At 40.1% G+C, this 24,172-nt stretch overlaps 1 protein-coding gene across 1 annotated transcript in view; it reads left to right on the forward strand.

Annotated features, from left to right (window-relative positions):
• LOC122559046 (receptor-type tyrosine-protein phosphatase gamma-like) overlaps positions 1–24,172 on the forward strand; it is a 644,852-nt gene that overhangs the window by 367,737 nt on the left and 252,943 nt on the right. Inside the window, exon 6 of the mRNA XM_043708214.1 lies at positions 16,187–16,253. Within this exon, the coding sequence (XP_043564149.1) occupies positions 16,187–16,253 (67 nt within the window). The remainder of the gene's footprint in view (positions 1–16,186; positions 16,254–24,172) is intronic.

The following is a 24,172-nucleotide window of genomic DNA, read 5'->3' on the forward strand; positions in this document are numbered from 1 at the left end:
TTGTGTTACTGAGACTTTATAAAGCTCTGGTTAGGCCCCATTTGGAGTACTGTGTCCGGTTTTGGTCCCCACACCTCAGGAAGGACATACTGGCACTGGAGCGTGTCCAGCGGAGATTCACACGGATGATCCCTGGAATGGTAGGTCTAACATACGAGGAACGGCTGAGGATCCTGGGATTGTATTCATTGGAGTTTAGAAGATTAAGGGGAGGTCTAATAGAAACTTAAAAGATAATACATGGCTTGGAGAGGGTGGATGCTCGGAAATTGTTTCCATTAGGCCAGGAGACTAGGACCTGTGGACACAGCCTTAGAATTAGAGGGGTTAAATTCAGAACAGAAATGCGGAGACATTTCTTCAGCCAGAGAGTGGTGGGCCTGTGGAATTCATTGCCACAGAGTGCAGTGGAGGCTAGGACACGAAATGTCTTCAAGGCAGAAATTGATAAATTCTTGATGTCACAAGGAATTAAGGGCTATGGGGAGAATGCGGGTAAGTGGAGTTGAAATGCCCATCAGCCATGATTGAATGGCGGAGTGGACTCGATGGGCTGAATGGCCTTACTTCCGCTCCTATGTCTTATGGTCTTATCAAAGTAACTACCTGTCATAAAATAGCTGACTTGGAAGTTGGATTGCCAAACCTGATTAAGGGTGCTTCCGGATATTTGATCCCTGACATTCTCTTACCTATTATATGACCATACGATTTGAATGCACGCAGCTTTCAGAACCAAACAATTGAATTAATAGTACAAATTGAAATAAATAAGAATGATCCAGAGACCATAACTGAGACATGGCTGTAGGATCACCTTGTTTGGGAACTGAACAATATGTGACATTTAGGAAGGACGGAAGCAGTTGGGGGTGGGAAGGTAGCACTGTTAATTAAAGATGATATTAATGCAATAGAGAGGGATTTTCTTAATTCAGGAATCCAGGATGTAGAAGCAGTATGAATAGAGATAAAAAGGGTAGAGCAGATATCATGGGAGATTTTAACCTATATTAGACTGGAAAAAACAGATGGGCACAAAGCAGTCAAGATGTGGAAATCATTATGTGAATGTGCTCATCCTATTGAGAATGACTCTGGGAAATTAGTAATGGAGGATAAAGAGATAGCAGACAAAACAAAAAGATATTTTGACACAGTCTTCACTGGAGAGCATACAAATCCCACCCTGAAAGCAGCTGTAAATCAGAAATTAAAAGGGAGAGAGGAACTCCAGAAAATTACAATTAATATGCAAGTGGTGTTGTGCAAGTTGACAAGCCCTCATGTCTTGATGGATTTCATCCAAGGGTCTCAAAAGAAGTAGCCAGCAAAATAGTGGATGAGCTTGTTTAAATTTTCCAAAACTCATGAAATTAAGGGACGGTTCTTTTATTCAAAAGGAGGGGAAGTAGAAAGCAGGAAATTGCAGGGCAGGTAGTGTAATATCTGTCACAGGGAAAATGTTAGAAGCTGTTATTAAAAATGTTATAACAGATCTCTTGAATAAGTTTAAGGTAATCAGGCAGAGCCAACACAGTTTTGTCAAAGTCATGAAAAACTAATTTATTGGAGTTCTTTGAAAAAGTAACTTGATAGAGGAAACCAATGGATGCATTATATTTAGATTTCCGAAAGGTATTTAATAAGGTTCCACATCATAGGTTATTACAGAAAATAAAAGCTCATGGTATAAGGGGTAACATATATCAGCTTGGATTTCCAGCATCAACCGTTCCTTGGGTTTTTTGTTAACCAAAACAGACATTTGATCAACTCATCAGCAGATGTAGAGATGAAAGGTATTATTGTGATTTTATGGTATCCGAGATAGCTGACAGGTTAATTGAGCTTGTGACTATGTCTACCCCAGTGGAAGCATTCCAAAAGACATCTTGGACCAACCTAAGTGTTATGGCGTGGAAGCACTACTGCAAAATAGATTTAAGAATGAAGCCATACTTCTTGATTAGGACAGTCTATATGTGTAATTTGCCCACTATTGACATGGTAGCCACTAGAAAGCAAGCCTACTAAACACTGTGGACATGTAGCACCAGAAGGTGTCAAAAGAATCAAAGCAAAGGCTCAAGTAATTTGTTCAACGTCACAAGAAGCCACCACCAGGAGCCAAACTGGCTCAGCATTCAGTCAACCAAGAGCATGTACCAATGTCAAAATATGATCCATGAAATGGCTTTCCAACACAAAAAGGATAACCAGATCTTTGATATTCAGCCGGATAAATATCAAAGGATATATTGGCACAGTGGTACCACAAGAAGACTTTACCACCATCCAGATTATATGTCTGCAGACCCAGGTATAGGATAATCTATCTGCAAAACTGGATATCAGTGGAGGTGCAAATATCTTTCCATGTTACATACTGAAATGTAGATAGCCACAGACATGGCAAGTGATGGTTCAATAGATCCTCTTCTAATTCATTTTGCACAATGGCTGAGAGATTCGGTCCCTGGGATCTATTTCACTTGTTTCACTATATATAGTGGGTTTCCCAACACAGGACCAACAATAGCTGGTCAGTTAGCATGCAGGGCCCTGTCCAAGTTCACCATGCATAGTATCACCAAGAGAATAATGAGGACCACAAACAGAAGGAGCAGCATTGAAAATCCTGTACTTACACTAGCAAAAGATCACTAAACACTACACTGTATATAATCGACTGACAGGCTATGTGGCACAGTTACTGAGAGAAAGTGAGGACTGCAGATGCTGGAGAATCAAAGTCAAAAAGTATGGTGCTGGACAAGCACAGGAAGTCAGGCAGCATCCTAGGAACAGGAGAGTCGACATTTCGGACATAAGCCCTTCATGCCTGATGCTTTTCCAGCATCACACATTTCAGTTATGTGGCGCAGGTAGAATAGAATATGTATACTCATTCTGAATTTGCAAACATCATAATGCTGCTAAACTAATGTGGAATTACTGCTCAAACAGACAAGTGTGGACAACCATGCCCAGTCAACACTTAGCAATACTATTAAAAATTTGAGATGTTGTAATCCAGAACCTGGAAAAGATAGAAGATGTGGGTAACAAGGTAACTAATCTGAAAGCTGAACAAGTGGTCGAGTGCAAAACCAAGCAGATAGCACATGGAACCAAACAGACCTTGTCAGTATGTAACCTACTTCTTGCAGGCATATTGTTGCCTCTTGCAGCAGCAACCCCACCCCAACCACCTTTCTCTCTCTCTCTCTCTCTCTCTCTCTCAGGTTCTAATTTGAACTCCAATAGTGATAATTCTGAATTGGGAGCTTCAATCCGAGCTGATTTGGATTTATACTTTTTCATTGGATTTACATGTCAGCACAGGAATTGGGTGGACTATCCCTGTCAGCACAATCCTACCTCCATTTATGAGATTTTATGGGGATCCAAGCCTTAATTGGCTGTCCCAAGGTGAAACTCTGATGTACTATGTATAGAGCATACAGGCGCAAAAGCCTGTCTCCACTGACAAAAAAACTTGACCCTGTACTTCTGATGCAAGCAATAGTTCATCTATATACAATTGAACCTTCAGACTACTGTAAAATCCTACATACACGCATACCCTCATTCCCATCATCTGCATGCCTTCAACAATTAACCTTTTTACCCCCTCCCCCATCTCCTCAAACCCATTAGTTAGAGACTGAAATCAAAAGTTAGAGACGCATTCGCTTTTAAACAAGCGAAAGAGGGAGGATAGGAAACCAAGAAAGGGTCTGTAACAGAAATGAAAGCAACAGAGATTTAATGGAAAATGGGTTGATAGTTTAAGGCTGAGGGAAGTGGTAGAACAAATAAAGAAAAAGTAGTTAAGACTAAAGGAGATGTGAATAGCAGAACCACGAGCTGCTGTCAGATAGCAAAAGAGGGAAAAACTAAATTGAAAATGAAAGGGCCGCAGAGCTCATAATCACGACTTGTTAACTTTACTGTTGAGTCAAAAATGCTTTCAGATTCGAATCAAAAAATGGGATGTTGACCCACAAGTTTAAAGTTCACTTTAACACTGCTAGAAGCCAAGAATATAGAGCAGTCAGAGTGGGAGCAAAGTGCATTATTAAAATGACAGGCAATTAGAAGCTCAAAGTTTTGCGTACAGACTAAACAGAGATGTTCTAATAAGCAATCACCCATTCCCTGTCTGCCCTTACTAATATAGAAAAAAGAACATTATGAACAGCAGGCATGGTATACTTCTTCTATTTTTATAATTTGATTGAGTACAAGTAAATCACTGCTTTATTTGGAAGAAGCTTGTTTTGATATGGTTTCCTAATAAATAGTTAGAGATAAGTAATTTGTTAACCTGTTTCTGAAACAAGAAACACTTCATAACAGTTGCATTGATTGCTGTTGAATTGGTAATTATTTTATTTTTCTTGGGCATTACCTCATAAAGCCTTTATTTAGCCCACCTTCAAAACAATTTAAGATATGTACATACAAAAGACAAATATCACATTTAAATTGCAAGAGGGTATTAATATTTCACTTATGTGTCACTGTCTTATTCTCTGTTTAATTCAATTCCCATGAAAGGAAAACTGCTCAGGTTGCTTCCAGGAACACCTGATGTCACTAAACCTAGGAAGGCACCTAAAGCAGACACAAATTTCTAATGATTTCTGAGTAGAAATGTATATGCTGTAAAACCAGATGGTCATATTCTGTTGATTTTAAGAAAAATGGTGCTTTCCCTCGTGGATGTTATAAGCAAAGTTGAAAAATGTCAGATTAAAAGAATGTGGCATGTGTACTTTGTTCAGTGACAGATATTGTGAAAGACAATCCTATATGTGACATGTTACCAAGGTTATGGCACTTAACTGAAAGAAGTCATAAAAGGAAAACATTTTTGTTGCTGATTGAATCATTCTTTCTGCATGGAAGGTTCACTTTGTTTAAATAATTTATTAATCATGTGACGCATCAATTGACAAGTTACCATTGTTCTACTTGACGTGCAATGATGGTATTTCTTTAATGTAATATTTTTACAAGTGAATAATAGCAGTCTGGAGTGAATTATAGATGTAGCTGTGAGTGGTTTAGTATAGGTTTTCATTAAGCTGTATCACGCTATTAATTAGTTTTGAAGAAACCATCCACTGGTATACTTTAGGATCTTTTCTATCCATCTTGTAAATCTTCTTTAAAGTATTTTACTGCAGGATGCAAAAGAAGTTATTTATATTTGTTCATCGAATAAGAGGATTGTTAGCAAGGCCAAAATTTGTTGCCAAGTCCTAATTAATTGCCTTTGATAAGGTGATGATGAAGCACCTTCTTGAACAGCTGCAATCCCTCTGGAATAGATGCATCCAGAATGCAGTTATTTACTGGTGGTAGTCAAAAGATGGTGACTGGGGGAAAAAAATGTTCACTATGCTGTTACGGATCTTAGGTAGCTCAATTAGTAGATCATCCAACTTTTACTTTGAGGGTGCAGGGTTCAGTTCTTTGTGTGGAGAAGAAATTGCCTCTCCAAAGGGAGTTTCAGGACCCATTTGTTCAACTTGCAAACAAGGTTCTCAATTCTATAGTGTTGTTTGAAGGGCTCATGCACTGCAGTGGTAGTGTCCCTTCCTCTGAGCCAAGGGGCCTGTGCCAGAAGTGATTAATAACACATCTAAATGAGATAACTATTAAATGCTTGAGAGGCCTTTGTGGTTCATTTGTAACGTCCATGTCTTTGGGCCAAGAGGCCTGGGTTCAAGTTTCAGCTGCTGCAGAGGTGTTCTCTGCAGATATGTATCTGAACAGGATGATTAAAAATACTTCCACAATGCCCTTGACGGGAATTCAAGTTTTTGACTCGGTGACAAAAATGTGATTCTGGTTCCAAGTTAGAATGATGTATGGCTGGGATGGGAATTGAAGTTGGTGATATTCCCATGCATCTGCTGCCCTTGTTCTTCTGGGTGGTAAAGATTATGGTTTTGGAAGATACTATCGCAAGTTGCTGCAGTTCATCTTGTTTATGGTGCAAACTGCTGCCATTATGTGGCTGGGTTGATGGAAGTGAATGTTTAACATAGTGCTTTGAGTGCCAGTCAAGCAGGCTGCTTTGTCTTGTTTGTTGTCACAAAGTCTGATGTGAGATGCCACTATTGGACTGGGGTGGACAAAGTTAAAAATCATGCAACACCAGGTTATAGCCCAACAGGTTTATTTGGAAATACTAGCGTTTAGAGCGCTGATCAGTGTCATTTAACTGATACAACATGTCATATTGAACAATACATCATATCAGTTGCATGACATTGTGATTTTTTTGCTATAAATTCTATGTCTCATGATCCTGCTCCACAGCTACTTGACGAAGGAGCAGGGCTCTGAATGCTAGTACTTCCAAATAAACCTGTATTGTGTGATTTTTAATTTAGTCACAAAGTGTAGCAATTGTAACACTGTTCATCTCAATGAACAGGTTTACAGTACAACCGATTATCCGAACATCAATTATCCTAATTTCAGATTAACCAAACAAGATCTCAACGTCCTTTAAAAACGGCATTAGGCAACTCAGCATTTAGTTATCAATTAAATGGCATTATGGCATGCATTGCCAGATAACCGAGAAATGTTCGGATAATTAACGCTCATAATTTACTGCTTGTTTATGATCAGATTGGTTATCCAAACAATCAATTATCCGAACAAAATACGCCCTACTCCTCTCATTCGGGTAATCGAGATTCTACTGTAATTGATTTTACTCTATGGAGAATATATTTTCTAATGCTAGCTATACTGTAATATATATCTTTAAATATTTTGTACATATTAGAATTGTTCATTTCCTTGAGACTCCAATAGATATGAGTGGTTAAAATTTTCATGAAAATGAAACTTAATGTGTTGCATAAGACAATGACAGAGATGCCGAGTGCCCAACAGTAACGTTGCACTCATTGCCCATGACGCCACTTCCGCCCCCATTAACACAGCCATAAGCACCACTTCTACCCCGTTTGTGACGTCACTATAGCCCCTATAACCATGCCCATTCAAGCAACTGTCTCCGACTCCCCTCGAACTCCAACCCCACTCCAGGTCCTAGCTCCCATCCCTGCCATATCTTCACCACTCCTCCAGTGCTCCCCCTCACTGAGGACGAACGTTTATCCCTCTATGCTCCCAGATTAATTAGTTCGACACACACTGCAACCCTGAATGTTTCTTCCGCCGCCTCCACCTCCGTGCCTACCTTTTTGACCAAAACATCCGCCGACCCACTGAGGACCCCTTCTCCTGCCTCCAGTACACCCTGGCCTGTTACCTGCCCTTGACCTCTTCATTTCAAACTGTCGCTATGACATCAACCGCCTCACCCATTCCAACCTTTCACCCTCATAATGCGTAGCCCTCCACTCTATCCTCTCCAACCCCAACCTCACCATCAAACCCACAGACAACGGGGGTACAATGGTAGTATGGCGCACTGACCTCTACACTGCTGAAGCCAGGCGCAAACTCGCAGACACTTCCTCCACCTGCACCCTTGATCACGACCTCACCTCCCATCACTAAACAATCATCTCCCAGACCATCCACAACCTCATCACCTCTGGCGACCTCTCATCCACAGCCTCCAAGCTCATTGTCCGTGAACCCTGCACTGCCTGATTCTACCTTCTACTGAAGATTGATAAACCTGACTGCCCCGGTGAACCCATTATTTCAGCCTGTGCCTGTCCACCGAACTCATGTCTTCCTACCTTGACACCATCCTGTCCCCTAGTCCAGGAACTCCCCACCTAAGTTTGTGACACCACCCATGCCCTTCACCTCCTCCAAGATTTTCATTTCCCCAGCCCTCAATGCTTCATCTTCACCATCCAGTCCCTGTACACATCGATCCGCCACAACGAAGGTCTCCAAGCCCTCCATTTCTTCCTCTCATGCTGTACCAACCAGTACCCTTTCACCCATACCCTTTTCCACCTGGCTGAACTGGTCCTCAGACTCAACAACTTCTCCGTCCAATCCTCCCACTTCTTCCAAACCAAAAGGGTAGCCATGAGTACCCTCATGGACCTAGCTATGCCTGCCTGTTTGTGGGATACGTGAAACAGTCCATCTTCCGCAGTTCCTACCTATTCCTCCACTACATCGATGACTGTATCAGTGCCACCTTGTGCTCCCATGAGGCGGTTGAACAGTTCATCAACTTTACCAGCACCTTCCACCCTGACCTCAAATTCACCTGGACCATCTTTACAATCTTCCTACCCTTCCTGGACCCCTCCATCGCCGTCTCTGACGACAGACTAACCACAGGCATATACTACAAGTCCACCGACTCCCATAGCTACTTAGACTACACCACTTCCCACCCTACCTCCTGTAAAAATACCATCCCTTATTCCCAATTCATGTGCTTCCATTGCATCTGTTCCCAGGATGACCAATTCCACCTCAGAATGTCCCAGATGGCCTCCTTCTTCCACGATCGCAACTTCCTTTCCCATATGGTTGATGATGCCACTCCTCTACTTCACGCACCACCGCCCTTGAACACCACCCCTTCCAACGTAACAAGAACTCCCCCAGTCCTCACCTTCCAACCCACCAACCTCCGCATACAATACATCTTCCTCTGCCACTTCCGCCACCTCCAAACGGACCCCATCACCAGAGATATATTTCCATCCCCGCCCCTATTAGCGTTCCAAAAAGATCATTCCCTCCACGACTCCCTCGTCGGGTCCACACCCTCCACACCCCACTCTCGGCACCTTTCCCTGCCACCGCAGGATATGCAAAACCTGCGCCTACACCACTTCCCTCTCCTCCATCTAAGGCTCCAAGAGATCCTTCCACAGCTATCAGACATTCACCTGTACCTCTACCAATGTCATTTACTGCAACCGTTGCAGTCTCCTCTACATCAGGGAGACAAGACGCCTTCTTGCAGATCATTTCAGAGATCATCTCTGGGGCACCCACACCCACAAACCCCACCGCCCTGTGGCTGAACACTTCAACTCCCCCTCCCACTCCATCAAGGACATGCAGGTCCTGAGCCTCCTCCACCGCTAAACCGTTACCACCCGACACGTGGAAGAGGAATGCCTCATGTTCCGCCTTGGAACCCTGCAACCACACAGGATAAATGTGGATTTCAACAGCTTCCTCATTTCCCCTCCCCCCATATTATCACAGTCCCAAGCCTCCAACTCAGCACCACCCTCCGCACCGACCCTCCGGACCTATCCATCGCTGCCTATCACCTTCTCTCTCCATCACCTTCATCCATCTATCGCTTTCCCAGTTACCTACCCACAAGCCTCCTTCCTGATGAAGGGCTTATACCTGAAATGACAATTCTCCTGCTCCTCGGATGCTGCCTGACCTGCTGTGCTTTTCCAGCACTATACTCTCGATAATGACAGAGAACCCAAGTGAAGGTGCATGTATGTGTACAATTTGTAAGATCTTCTCAGAAATGAAGGAAATATACTCATCTTTTTGGTTGTTTAGTCACATTGTGAATATAGACATTTAAAGTCAGCATTTTGAGCTTCAGTTTTGCTCTGTGTGACGGTAGCCTCTGATGGACCATCTAAAACATTTACAAGTTTTGTGTTGTCTTCTAATAGATGTTTTACACAAATACTGTCACGCTAACTCATCTAAGTATCCAAAAGCAGAAGCCAGTATCCTTGCATTCAAACAAAACTCCTGAATAATTAACTTAGATGGAATTGGATATTATACGTGGAAAACCAAAGAGAATCTCAGCTTCCCTTGTCAAGAAAAACCTCACCCAGTTCCTATCTTTCGTAGCTAACGCTGCACAGATGACCAAGAAAATGCTGCAAAGACACTCAGAAGTTCTGATCAAAGCATGGAACCATTGACATTAGTAACTGGGATTTCTATGTTTGTTCAAAATGGTGCCAACTTGTCACAAGCTCCTTCATGCTTTGAGTCACCATGTGTTAATCATGAAACAGAATTATAACAGGGAAGAAAAGGAAAGGAAGGAAATCTGCACACCAGGTAGGTCATTCTCTGCTGTGCGCTGACTGTAGAGTTACATGAAGATCCAGACAAAACCTCACTTGTGTGACAGCATTATTGAATTGAAGGCAAACTGATGATAACAGAAAAAGTATTGTCTCTCCCATAAATGCTAGTAGATGCTATAAATTTATTAATTATAAATCTGACAATTTCTTCTATTGTGTCTCACAATAATGTTGCTTGGTACCTATTTGAGAAAAGTATGTGTTTTTGATTATAGTGTCAGCCCACTTGTTTTTTGGGTTAGCTGAAGCAAACCAATTGCTGTTGCTGTAGTGGACTGTTGACTGTATTGTCAATAGCAAAATCTTTTAATTTCTCAGAGCTGAACCTTGCCATACAAGCAAGTTTCCTGCCATTATGATGTGTAGAGAAGAAAAGAAAGGCAGAATTTTCTATTCATATTGACACAAGATTGGTCACAAGATTGCAGATAACTTCAAGATGTGTGAGCCACTATCTGATTTTCTACAATGATCTGTTTATCTTCCATACTTCTGGACAATGTGCTCTGCTTAGCATTGTTTGTCATCTCAGACTTTGCTGAGGTATATTTTGAGATCTCTGTACAGGTGTGCAGAGAATAGTTTTCTAGGTTTTTCAAAAAACAATTTACACCTTAAGAATTTTTGAACTCTTGAGAGCGCATCATACCACAATTCTAATTTTTTCATCCATGTGCAATTTGTGGATCACTGAATGGTATTAACACTGCTTTGTGTTGTTTCTTATTCTCTCAAAGATTATGACTCCATTGCCGAATTCTCAGATTTTTAGTTACCTTTTTGTACCTCTTCTGATCAGCCAATATTTATCCATAAACCCAAACATTGATGTTTTGGCGAAATATTCAATATATGGCCAATTGGACTCCAGTGCTCAATTGTCACACATGCACTTCCAATAAAGAAAGTAAAGGCTTCAAGGTGCTGATCAGAACTGGGGAACTTGATCAAATTTCTGTACAGTAAGGCCAAATATAATACATCATCTACCACTTTGAGATCAGCTAACTCAACCGGGATTGAATTTGGGACCTTTATGAAAAAATACTAATGAAACTACTTTCCATAAAAAAGTAACCTTCAAGTAAGAAGTTGAATTAAATATTATAGAATGTCTGCATGAAAATATCATGTCAGAGTGGGACAGATGTTAAGCATGCAAGCTTAATCGTTTGAAGATGATTAGAGTCTTCTTGTTCCTTATTGAAATAAATAATTTGGATATTAATATTTCATTTCTTAAAAGTTTATACAAGGCTTAAGTAAGGAGACTGGTTAAATTGAGTGGTTAATTTTAAGGTCTTTACAAATGGGGATACAAGGATCTTCCAGTCAGTGCCAATGCACACGCAATGATCCTGCCTGCAAAGATAACTGCGATCTGACCCTTTTGCAGCAGCATCTGATTCTGGCTGAAGTATTGATGGGTTGGTGTGGTTATCCCTGGGAAATACTGCCGCAAGCAAGATGGAATATTCTGCACTTGCTTGGATTAGTACAACTCACTCAACAAGCTCTATAAACAACAAAACAGTCTGTTTCATTGGTAGTCCATCCGGCACCTTATATATTCACATGCTAAACCTGAAGTGCACAGTGTCATTAATGCATATCTCATACAAGATGTACTTCAGCAACTCATCAGACTTTGAGGGCAGCACGGTGGCACAGTGGTTAGCACTGCTGCCTCACAGCGCCTGAGACCCGGGTTCAGTTCCCGCCTCAGGCGACTGACTGTGTGGAGTTTGCACGTTCTCCCTGTGTCTGCGTGGGTTTCCTCCGGGTGCTCCGGTTTCCTCCCACTGTCCAAAGATGTGCAGGTCAGGTGAATTGGCCATGCTAAATTGCCCATAGTGTTAGGTAAGGGGCAAATGTAGGGGTATGGGTGGGTTGCGCTTCGGCAGATCGGTGTGGACTTGTTGGGCCGAAAGGCCTGTTTCCACACTGTAATCTAATCTAATCTAATCTAATCTAACTCACAACAACTTCTAAACAAAGAACAGTACAGCACAAGAACAGGCCCTTCAGCCATGAAAGATTGCGCCAACACATGACGCCATCATAATCCAAAAACCTTTTGACTCTATGCTGTCTGTATCCCTCTAATCCCTGTCTATTTATATATATATGTCAAGCATCCCTCCTTTAGTACAGCTGTCATATTCTCCCTTATCAGTAATGCAAACCCTCACCTCTTTTTTATCCCTCTCTATCTCGTCTGAAACATCTAAATTCCAGAACATTAAGTTGCCAGTCTTGTTCCTTTCTCAACCAAGTTTCTGTATTAACTACAACATCATAGTTATGTGTATTAATCCAGAAGCACAAGTGCAACAGATATGTGGGATCCCCAGTATCTGCAAATTCCCCTCCAACCCAAACACTGTCCTAACCTGGAAATATCAACCTTTGTTCACTTATTGGATCAAAAACCCAGAACTCCCTTGCGAACAGCATTGAGTGTCAACACTAATGGTCTGTGGTGGTTCAAGGAGGTGGTTCTCAAGGGCATTTATGCTGGCTTAGATGGTGATGTCCCAAAACAGCAAATGAATTAATTAGTTAACTGAGCCATCGGCCTGGTTTATAGACTTGCTCTGTGGGACTTCTGCTGTTACATTACAAAATGGGATTGAGTCTACATTACAACAGTGTCACATCAAAATATCTAATTGTCTCAGTGAAGCACCTTGAGATGTCCTATGTTGAGTGAAAAATGCTGTATAAGTGCAACACTTTTTTAGTGAATAAATTTGACATAATATGTGGTGGTAGAGTGGGAGAAGCCAAGTTGAAGTTCACTCCCTAAATATTTCCATTTCATTTAGCTCACAGTGGTTATTACAAGTGTTTAAATATCTGCCTCCACCTTGCTGTTTTTCCTTGCCATTTATTGAGTGTTTAAATATGACAACATGTTCTATGTTGCTTACCTATTGTTGGTGATTGTGTGAGTTATTTTCTGCAACTCAGTGATTTACATGATCAGAACTCTAAACACTGGAAGGACTCATTGTTTAATAGCTTTGATATTTGTCTTAATGTCCTTCTATTTTGAATTAAATGTTATCAGTTTTACACAATTGTAAATTTACTGTGACATGATATAAAGTCAGTTAATTTATCTAATTTAAAACAGTATGTTGTTCACCTTCAAGTGAGTGAACAGTCAGTTTTCTGAATTGATCCATAAAAAATATTTTTCTCGCTCTCAGATTGCTTTTCTCCTTTGTGAGCTATTTTATCCTTTGACAAAAATGATTTTTGCTTGAATTTGCACTCTATCAAAGAGACTTGGTTTTTCACAATCCATGAGAGTTGGCCAGTTGCCGGTTGTTTTTATTCTCATCCAATTTATCACAGTATTTAAAATCCATGACCTGTTGATGATCAGCAAGGTCTAAATTTTTTTCTCTCACATTGATATTTCCACTCATAATGCTTACAGCATTGCTAGTTTTAACTTTATCATGCTAACTTCAGCTACCTCATGAAAATCAACTGCTTTCTGCAGATTGGATTTATTTTCTCTTAGCAGTCTAGCTGACCTTGTTTTCAATAACATTGACTAGAATTATGTCATTAAAGAAGCTGTGCACAAGGGCTCTGTACTCTGAGGAACTGACCTATTCGTGTAAATTTATCACATATTGATCAATGTTTCCTGATTTTGAAAACTTAGTACGTATGCATCTGGTGCTGTTAAACATAAGTCTCCAACTTATAATGTCTCTATGGTGCCATCTATTCTATAAATTTATTTATTAGTATCTTAATGTTCCAAGAAGAGTCATAGAGTCATACTGCACGGAAACAGACCCTTCCGTGAAACCAGTCCATGCCGAACGTAATTCCAAACTAAACTAATCCCACCTTCTTGCTCTTGGCTATATGCCTCCAAACCTTTCTTAGTAAATGTCTTTTAAATGTGGTAATTGTACCCATACCCACCACTTTCTCGGGAAGTTCATTCCACACATGTACCATCCCCCATGTAAAAAAAATTGCCTCTTATATCTTTTCTTAATCTCTCTCCTCCCACCTTAAAAGTGCGTACGCTACGGAAAAGACAACCACCATTAACTCTGTCTATACCTCTCATTATTTTATAAACTTTTATCAGATTGCCACTCAACGTCCTATGCTCCAGTTAAAAAGTCACAGCCTATCCAGCCTTTCTTTATAATTCCAACCTTCCATACATGGCAACACCCTGGAAAATTTCTTCTGAACCCTCTCGAGCTTGATAATTTCCTTCCTTAACTGGGTGAATAGCACTGGACATAGTATTTCAGACAAGGCTTCACCATTGTTCTGTACAACTTCAACATGACTTCCCAATTCCTATATTCAGTGGACTGAGCAATGAAGGCAAGCATGACAAATGCTTTTTTAACCATCCTGTCTATATGTGATGCAAACTTTGAAGAATTATGTATCTGCACCCAGGTCCCTCTGTTCTATAACACTACCCAAGGCCCTACCATTAATTGTGTAGGCCCTGCCCTTGTTTGTTGTATGAAAATGCAATACCTCGCATTTATCCACATTGAGCACCATCTGTGAGGAGAAAGTGAGGACTGCAGATGCTGGAGACCAGATTTGAAGAGTGTGGTGCTGGAAAAACACAGCTGGTCAGGCAGCATCTGAGGAGCAGGAGAAGGACATAAGCCCTTCATTGGGAATGAGGCTTGTGGACCGGGGGACTGAGAGATAAATGGGAGGAGGGGTGGGGCTGGGGCAAGGTAACTGGAAATGCGATAGGTAGATGAAAGTGGGGGTGAAAGTGATAGGTCTCTCAGCCCCCTTGGACCACAAGCCTCATTCCTGAAGATGGGTTTATGCCAAAATGTCGATTCTCCTGCTCCTCAGATGCTGCCTGACCAGCTGTCCTTTTCCAGCACCACACTCTTCGACTCTGAACTCCATCTGACATTTTTTAGCCCATTGACCCATTTGATCAAGATCTCTTTGTAATCTTAGAAAACCTTCTTCACGGTCTACATTGCCACCAATGTTGGTATCTTCCACAAACTTATTAACCATACCTTCTATATTCTCATCCAAATCATTTATATAAATGACAAACATAAGAGGACCCAGATCCGATCCCTGTGGAACACCGCTGATCACAGGCCTCCAGTCTGAAAACCAACCCTCCACCATTACTCTCTCCTGCTGTTAAGCCAATTGGCAAGCTCACCCTGAATCCCATGTGACCTACTTTATTAATTAGTTTACAATGCAAAACCTTGTGAAAGGCTTTACTAAAATCCAAATAAACAATATCTACTTTGCTGCCATCATCAATCTTTTTGATAACTTCCTCAAAAAACTCAATCAAGTTTGTGAGACATGGTTTTCCTTGCACAAAACCCATGCTGACTCTCCTTAATCAATTTTTGCCTCTCTAAATGTTCATAAATCCTATCTCTTCCACCTCACTATTTGCATTGTATAATGTTTCCTCAGCTACGATATGAAGTAAAATACAATACCACAATTCAGTTTTGACTTACTTCTATTCCTTTTACTGCTATAAATAAAACAAAGAATTGTTTCTTTTTTTAAAAATTATACTTCTAGATTTATATTTATTAGGAGTTTTAAATCTTCCATTCCATTTCTAGTTTGCGAATTTACACAAAAGCCTGGATGAATAACTAATCTTGAGAAATTGCATCATCCCCTGAGCTTTACTCAGATTACCTGCTTCCTTTTCCTGAACATGTTGTTTGAAATGTGGGGTTTCTCCTGATCTACAGTCTCAGTATGAGCAAAAAGTCAGTGGAACTTACAGAGAAATTATAGAAATGTTCATATTGCATGATGGGAAATAAAACAAAAGGGAATTGGAATAATTGAGGTGACAACTGAAATGGAAATGAACACCTGTTGGCTGAAGGTAAGGGATAGAGACAACAACTATCTTGTAGGAAAGCAGTTGAATCTCTAGAACCTAATTTGATTAGTGTTCAATCTTCTGTATTTAAGTATTATCTTAGTAGATAACTTTAAAACAAAACTGACAGATTAAGATCCTTTTTTTAAAGATTAAAATTGAAGATCATTTTATCAGTTGCCAAGGAAGATCTAACAGAATGCATATATTCTACACGTAGGCTACCATCCAGGACAACCTTGCACTGGTTCCTATTATCAGTGGGCTGAAGAGAGTCGTGCATCATGGTGAGTAAGCTACTCAAGATTTCCTTTGACAGAAAAAAAGATTGGAATTAGATCCTTCATCTGTTGAGTTATTTGCAAGAAAAATCTAAATATATAGAATTCATTATTATATCAGTGTTCTTAAACTTGAAATACTTATGCATATATTAAATCCATACTTGTATTTACTACTACTAACATATATAATATTTTTTCATGACACATGAATATGATTAATCACAGTACACGTGTTTTGTGATAATAAAGCATTCGTTATAAATTTGCTATAATTTTTCCAAGTCCTTCTAGTCTAATGATATATTTTTGTTTTCAAGTGCAGTAATTGAGAAAAAATATTTCCAATAAAATTATTATGGTGAGATACAATTATAGAAATTCTGAAAGACGATCAGGAAGCACCTTGAATAACTTCAACTTGATGTCAGAATATGTCATGCTTACACATACAAAGACCAATAGCATAAACATAATGCTGTCATAATGCCTTCAGTGTGCATCGGGTATTTAGCAAATTAGAGTTTGCTCAGGCGTACATAACAACACCAAGCTATAAACGCATACAGGTAAATGCATTTATAAATGAAACAGATTTTATTTTGCCAAGGCCATATTGTTTCACATATGAAACAAGAGCTCTTTTAATTCATTGTATGTGGATGTTGCAGGCAAGCCAGCATTTAATCCCCATTCTTAATTGCCCTTGACGTGGTATGCACTGTTCAATACAATAATGGTATAAGTATTTGTCTGTACACTTCATTTAGGTGGATATGGCTGTTATGGGTGGTCAGACCAAGTGGAAAGACCCACAATAATATTAGTGAATGTTAAATAAAGAGCAAATGAAACCGTTGTTCTTAAATATTTCCATCAATATTTCAGAAGTTGACAAAGATGTGCAGATATGTAAAAGTGAACACAATTCAAAAGTAAACTTGTAAAAAAAGGCACTTAGAACAGGTCCTTCAGCAGCTGTTGTAAAAACAGATAGAGGACTGGTAATCAAGGAATGTTAGCCCATCTTTTCTCTACCTATAATGGACAAGAGAGAATTGGGTGGAGATAAACATGATAAAAATGTGAAATACAACTTTGCCCTACCCATCGTGTATGTGCCTACTTGTGCATTGGCTTTTGAGAGGATCAGAGTTGCCTATTCTGGACAGGCATGTCAGTGACTATAATATTTAAATCCTTAGATGTTTGCAGCCATTAACTGAAAGAAAAGAACTATGAAAGGAGACATGAGCTGCCAAATTCAGCACATAAATATTTGAAGAGAAAGTGAGGGCTTCAGATGCTGGAGATCAGAGCTGAAAATGTGTTGCTGGAAAAGCGCAGCAGGTCAGGCAGCATCCAAGGAACAGGATAATCAACATTTTGGGCATAAGCCCTTCTTTGAAGAAGGGCTTATGCCCGAAATGTCGATTCTCCTGTTCCTTGGATGCTGCCTGACCTGCTGCGCTTTTCCAGCAACACATTTTCAGCATAAATATTTGAAGCCAGGAAAGGAAGTGGTGCTTATCCCCAGTGACTCAAACAAAACCTGCTGCAATACATTTTCTCCCTTTCCCTTGTCAATCTTCCTTGCATTCTGCTACATTACATTTCAACTCTTAATCCCATGCTTCCCTTTTTCTCCTTCCCTTTGTTCTTTTTTCCCCACTTCTTCTTTCTTATGTGCTCTTATGCTGTCTTCCTTCATTCCTCACTGTGCTCTCTACTCCCACTGTCTATTCCCTCTCTTCCCCGCTTTTGTCCCCCCCCACCATTTCCTAGCCTGGATTTTTGCTCAAGAAAAGGTGGTTAAAATCAAGAAATCTCATGCTTTACTGCGTCTGCTTTGGGAAGAAGTGCCCTAAATAGTGGGACCTGCATTCCACGTGTTTGTAAATGAAATTTGTGGGAAAGAATTGGGCCTGTCATCTCTGGATATGATTCAGAGATAGTATGAGATGAGCTGGTTAAAAAATCCACCTCACTTTTCTGGGACTTAATTTTTTTAAAGATTAGCCACTCGAGTCCTCAACCCTTGTGCTTCATTTCCCATCCAACTCTCCCTGCCCAATCTCACCAATCCACACCTCCCAAATGACTCCAGTGGTTAATAAGAAGGAAGAAATTGGAGAAGAAAAGAAATGGAGCCAAAATTGTTGTGAAGACAGATTGAAGGTGGTTCTACTGCTATTTAAAAAATAATAGTTAACAAAGTGAAGATTGTTCTTCTAGAAAATTCCACTAGATTCAATAACAACTAATGTAACTCCTTTATTTGAAAAGCGCAGGAGACAGAAAGCAGGAGCCTACAAAACAATATAATTCAGTAAACTAAGAGTAAAAATCTGGCAAATGGCATACTATATAGGAAATTGTGAAACTGTCCATTTTGGCAGGAATAATGAAAGGAACTCAATTATCCACATGGTGAAAGATTGCAGATATCTGAGATGCATGAATTAGATTAGATTCCCTACAGTGTGGAAACAGGGCCTTCGGCCCAACAAGTCCACACCAACCCTCCGAAGAGCAACCCACCGAGACCCATTACCCCTACATTTACCCCTGACTACTGCACCTAACGTTACAGGGCAATTTAGCATGGCCAATTCACCTAACCTGCACATCTTTGGACTGTGGGAGGAAACCGGAGCACCAAGAGGAAACTCACGTCAACACGGGAAGAATGTGCAAACTCCACACAGACAGTTGCCCAAGGTGGGAATTGAACCCGGGTCCCTGGCACTGTAAAGCAGCAATGCTAACCACTGAGCCACCGTGCCACCCCTTCTTGCAAAAGGTTAGCATGCAGGCACAGCAAGTAATTAGAAAAACTAATAAAATATTATTATTTATCATAAGGGAAATTGAATACAAAAGTCGAAAGGTTATATAAGACATTGTTCAGTTATATAAGACATTGTTGACAGCATTTCTGGAGTATTGTGTACGGTATTCATTTCCCAATTTAAAGAAAGTTGCAATTGCATTGGAAGCAGTTCAGAGATTTACTAGACTAAAGTGACTTCATTAAAACATCCAAGATCCTGAGGAGATTTAACAGGATAGATGTGGGATCATTATTTAAAAGATAGGGGTCAGCCATTTAAAGCAGTGATAAGGAATTTAGTTTCTCTCTGATATGAGAGCCTTTGGAGTGTCCTTCTTTGAAAGGCAGAAGAGGTAGAATCTTTAAATATTTTTAAGTTAGAAGTAAATAGATTCTTGATAAGCAAAGAGGTAAAAGGTTATCAGGGTAGGCACAAATGTGAAGTTCAGGTTTAAATCACATGTCATAATCCTACTGAATGGTGGTGTATACTTGACAGGCTAAGTAGCTAACACAACTTTCTAATTAGTATATTTGTGTACCTGCATGCCAAGTCATGCTCCGAACCATCTCATAGCCCTTTGTAGCCCCTATGCAATATTGTTAGAGCCATTCCATGCCCTGCACCCACCCCTATAATCCTGACAGCACCACTGTCAATTTAGTGCCAAGTCATGACTTCAACCATTTGCCTGAACAGTATCCATGCCAAAAACATCCAATGTCCACCACGGGCAAATCTCAAAAGCCATGTTGAGGTAAGACAACATGAAAATCTAGATATTTATTAAATAGTTCACTGAATTTAAAAGAGGTTCCCATTCATGAAAGATTATTCTATGCATTTAAATTCCCACAAGTATACAATTCCTTATAGAAACAAACACCTATATTCATAATCAAAAAATTCAACATCAAAAAGATAATCTTCTTAATAACCTTTCCTGGACTGTCACTCAAACGGAAAACTTACAGTTCCTGTGATAGTGATAAATTGTGGAAAGCAGTAAAGAATTAATATTGCTATAATGATAACAGTGAAAGCTATTGAAACTAGTGAGTTTTGAGAAGATTTGTAGCTCAGATTGAAGTTCTGGATGTCTATCCAACACATTGACTTTGATCCCATTTACCATTCCCTGAGAAAAAGAACAGAAAATGACATCACACAGGAAATGACATCTACAACCCAAGGAAACTGAAACACATACCACCAGTGCTTCATCGGAGGCTCACTGATGATGTTACCTAGTATGGTGACGAAACATCTGAAAACGAACCTTACAGCTCAGCAAGCAAACTTACATCCAGCCATTGAAACTGTTTGAATTTTCTATTTATGCACACAAACTCAAGACGGCTATTTTATTTGCATAGATTTTTGCTGCCCTTCACTAGCTTACCAATTAATCCAAAAGTTTGTAATTCTCATTCTGCAGTAATAGGCCCTCACGCAGGTGAAAATGGAGTTTGTCTGAACTCAGATTTCATCTAGGTCTGAGTCATTTTCTGTCCTCAAGTGAAATTGGCTTTTACTGGTTATGGGGGCAGGAGTTTGGATCCAGGGTCAACATTTTATATGTGTCAGGTTCCTCATTACTTAAAGAAAACACAGGCCTCTATTTCACTTACATTACAGTTTCCCATCGCTGCTCTTTCTCTCCCACTATCTCTTCTCCCTCTGCTCTGTTAGCCTGCTGCTGCCCTTCCTTCCCCCTTGCTATATTCCCACTTGTTCACATCCCATCCTCTCTCATCAACTATTTTATTTGCATATCACCCCTATTTCCTGCCACTTCTTTTTCTAAACTGCTCCAATAATTCTGTTTGCTTCCTCATCATTGCCATGTTACTAATGTCTTGCCCCACTGATCATGATATTCTCAGTTGCCATTATTTTTGATATAATCTTTATCAAATATTTATAGATCAGCAGAATTCAAGAAGAAGCACAACAAAATTCTGTTCATTTTTAAAATGCTGCTTCCTTATAATTTCTTCCACTTTGATTCAAGGTCTACATGATAAATGAAAATATCTGCTCTCTCACAGATACGACCTGACTTGTTCTTTTGTTTCAGATTTCTAACATCTGCAGTTCTTTATGTTTTCTTTAATGTTGAAGCACTTGTACACTGAATTTCCCCCTTAGTACTGCTCTGATGTTAAAATTGATACCAGTAATTATTTTGTAAAGAGCCCCCTTATGACTGAAAAATGATTTTTTTAACAATTGTACTGTTCTGTAATAGGGTCATTTATGTTTCTTTGTAGCTTTGATGATGGATTTAATTTCAAAGCTGAGCCACCATCCTCTTAACAAGATACGTAATTGAATCCTTAATTGTAAATCACTATGACATACTAATGTCATTTTTAAAAATAGATTTGATGTCAGAAAAAGGAAGTTTCCAATGAATAATCCTTTCCATTATGCTCGTTAAGAGTATAAATGGGTCCAGTGAAGGTGAAGGACAACACACAGGCATTTCACACTTTGGTATCAAAATTAGGTCCTTGGAAGCAATTACTTAGAACATAAAATTATGAAGAAGTTACAACACAGAGAAAGGCCATTCAGTTTTAAATAAACTTGTTGCCCACTCACTAGAACTGGTCCGTAGCCTTACATGTTACAGTGCGTCAGGTCTAGATCCAAGTTCCTTTTTAAATGGGTTGAGGGTTTTTTCCTCAATTCCAAACATCCAGGCAGTGAATTCCAGAACCCACCACCCTCTGGGTGAAATTTATTTTCTCATACCCCCACTTATCCTTCTACCAATCACCTTAAATCTGTGGCCCTTTGGTATTTGGTATCTCTTAAGTAGTTGTGAGTGTGTTCGCTGAGCTGGGAAGTTGCTTTGCTGACATTTAGTCCTCTATCTGGGTGACATCCTCAGTGCTGTGAAGCACTGCTGTACTGTGTTGGTTAGAATTTATTTGGTATCGTTCCTGTTGCCGAATCTGGTTGTTCGTTGCAGTGGTTGGTATATCGGGTCCAGGTCAATGTGATTATTGATGGAGTCCCACAACTACCGCAATCGGCAACCAAGCTGCAAATCTTTACACAAACCTTGAACATCTATGGGCGAGACACGTGACAAATTTGATATCTCTTGGTATCTTTGTTAGGGAAAACAGATTTTTCTTGTCCACTCTAGCCAGGCTTCCCATTATTTTGTAAGCATCAGTTGAGTCAGCACTTAACCTTCTTTCCACATAACTACAATTATAAAGCCTTGGTAATATTCTTGTAGATCTCCTCAGTGTTCTGTCGAGAGAAAGAATTATGGTAGTGTCCTTCCTGTAATATAGTGACCAAAACTGTTTACAAAATTCCAGCTATGCCCTAACCAGTGTCTTTCATAGTTCAAGCATAATGTCTCTGCTCTTGTATTCAGTATCTTGTCCCATGAAGTAAAGCATTCCATATGCTTCTTTACTACTTTATGTACTTGTTCTGTCGCCTTTAGGAACCTGTGAACATGCGCTCCAAGGTCATTCCTCTACCTGTCTTGATAGCCTCCCACTTGTTGTATATTCCTTTGCTTTGTTTGTCAGCATCTGCAGTCCTCACTTTCTCCTCCTTGTTAAATGCATAACCTCACACTTCTTCAGATTTGGCACTTCTAATCTGTCACTTTCCTACCACTCAAACCATTGATGTTCCGACAGTTGACTGCCATCATCTTCAATATCAGTTGCCCAGCTCATTTTTGTGTCATCTGCAAATGTCCTAATCATACCTCTGATATTTACATCTGAATCATTACCACAAACAGCAAGAAACCAAAAATGAGCTCTATGGAATGCCATCAGAAACATCCTTCCATTCATAAACATATCCATCGACTATTACCTTTTGTTTCCTGTCACTGAGCCAATTATAGATGCAACTCATCACATTCCCCTGTATTCCATGGCCTTTATTTTATTCGTAACTCTCTGCCATGTAAGATTTGTCTCAAATGTTAATAAAATGTGGACAACATCCAATGCACTACCCTCATTAATCCTTGTTACGACCACAAATAGCCAATGAAGTTAGTAAAGCAGGACCTTCCCGTAACAACACCAGGCTGACAATCCATGATTAAATCATGATTCTCCAAGTTAACCCTCAATATTGATTTTTAGCTCAACGATAGAAGACAGAGAGAGGTGGTAGAGGGTTGTTTTCAGACTGGAGGCCTGTGATCAGTGGAGTGCCACAATGATCGGTGCTGGGTACACTACTTTTCATCATTTATACAAATGATTTGGATGTGAGCATAAGAGGAACAGTTAGTAAGTTTGCAGATGGCAAAAAAACTGGACAGCTAAGAAGGTTACCTTAGATTACAATGGGATCTTGATCAGATGGGCCAATGGACTGAGAAATGGCAGATTGAATTTAATTTAGATAAATGCAAGGTGCTGCATTTTGGGAAAGCAAATCTTTGCAGGACTTATACACTTAATGGTAAGAGTTTAGGGAATATTGCTGAATAAACAGACCTTGGAGTGCAGGTTCATAGCTCCTTGAAAGTGGAGTCGCAGGTAGATAGAATAATGAAGAAGGTGTTTGGTATGCTGTCCTTTTATTGGTCAGAGTATTGAGTACAGGAGTTGGGATGTCATGTTGTGGCTATACAGGACACTGGTTAGGCCACTTTTGGAATATTGCATGCAATTCTGGTCTTCTTCTATCGGAAAGATGTTGTGAAACTTGAAAGGGTTTAGAAACAACTTACAAGGATGTTGCCAGGGTTGGAGGATTTGACCTGTAGGGAGAGGTTGAAAAGGCTGGGGCTGATTTCCCTGGAGCATCGGAGGCCGAGAGCTGACCTTATAGAGGTTTATAAAGTCATGAGGGGCATGGATAGGATAAATAGACAAAGCCTCTTCCCTGAGGTGGGGGTGTCCAGAACTAGAGGGAATAGGTTTAGGGTGAGAAGGGAAAGATATAAAAGAGACCTAAGGGACAACATTTTCATGCAGAGGGTGGATGGAATGAGCTGCCAGAGGAAGTGGTGGAGGCTGGTACAATTGCAACATTTAAATGGCATCTGGATGGTCATATGAATAGGAAGGGTTTGGAGGGATATGGGCC

This window comes from Chiloscyllium plagiosum, chromosome 18, assembly GCF_004010195.1.
Source record: "Chiloscyllium plagiosum isolate BGI_BamShark_2017 chromosome 18, ASM401019v2, whole genome shotgun sequence".
In the NCBI taxonomy this organism is placed as follows: Eukaryota; Metazoa; Chordata; class Chondrichthyes; order Orectolobiformes; family Hemiscylliidae; genus Chiloscyllium; species Chiloscyllium plagiosum.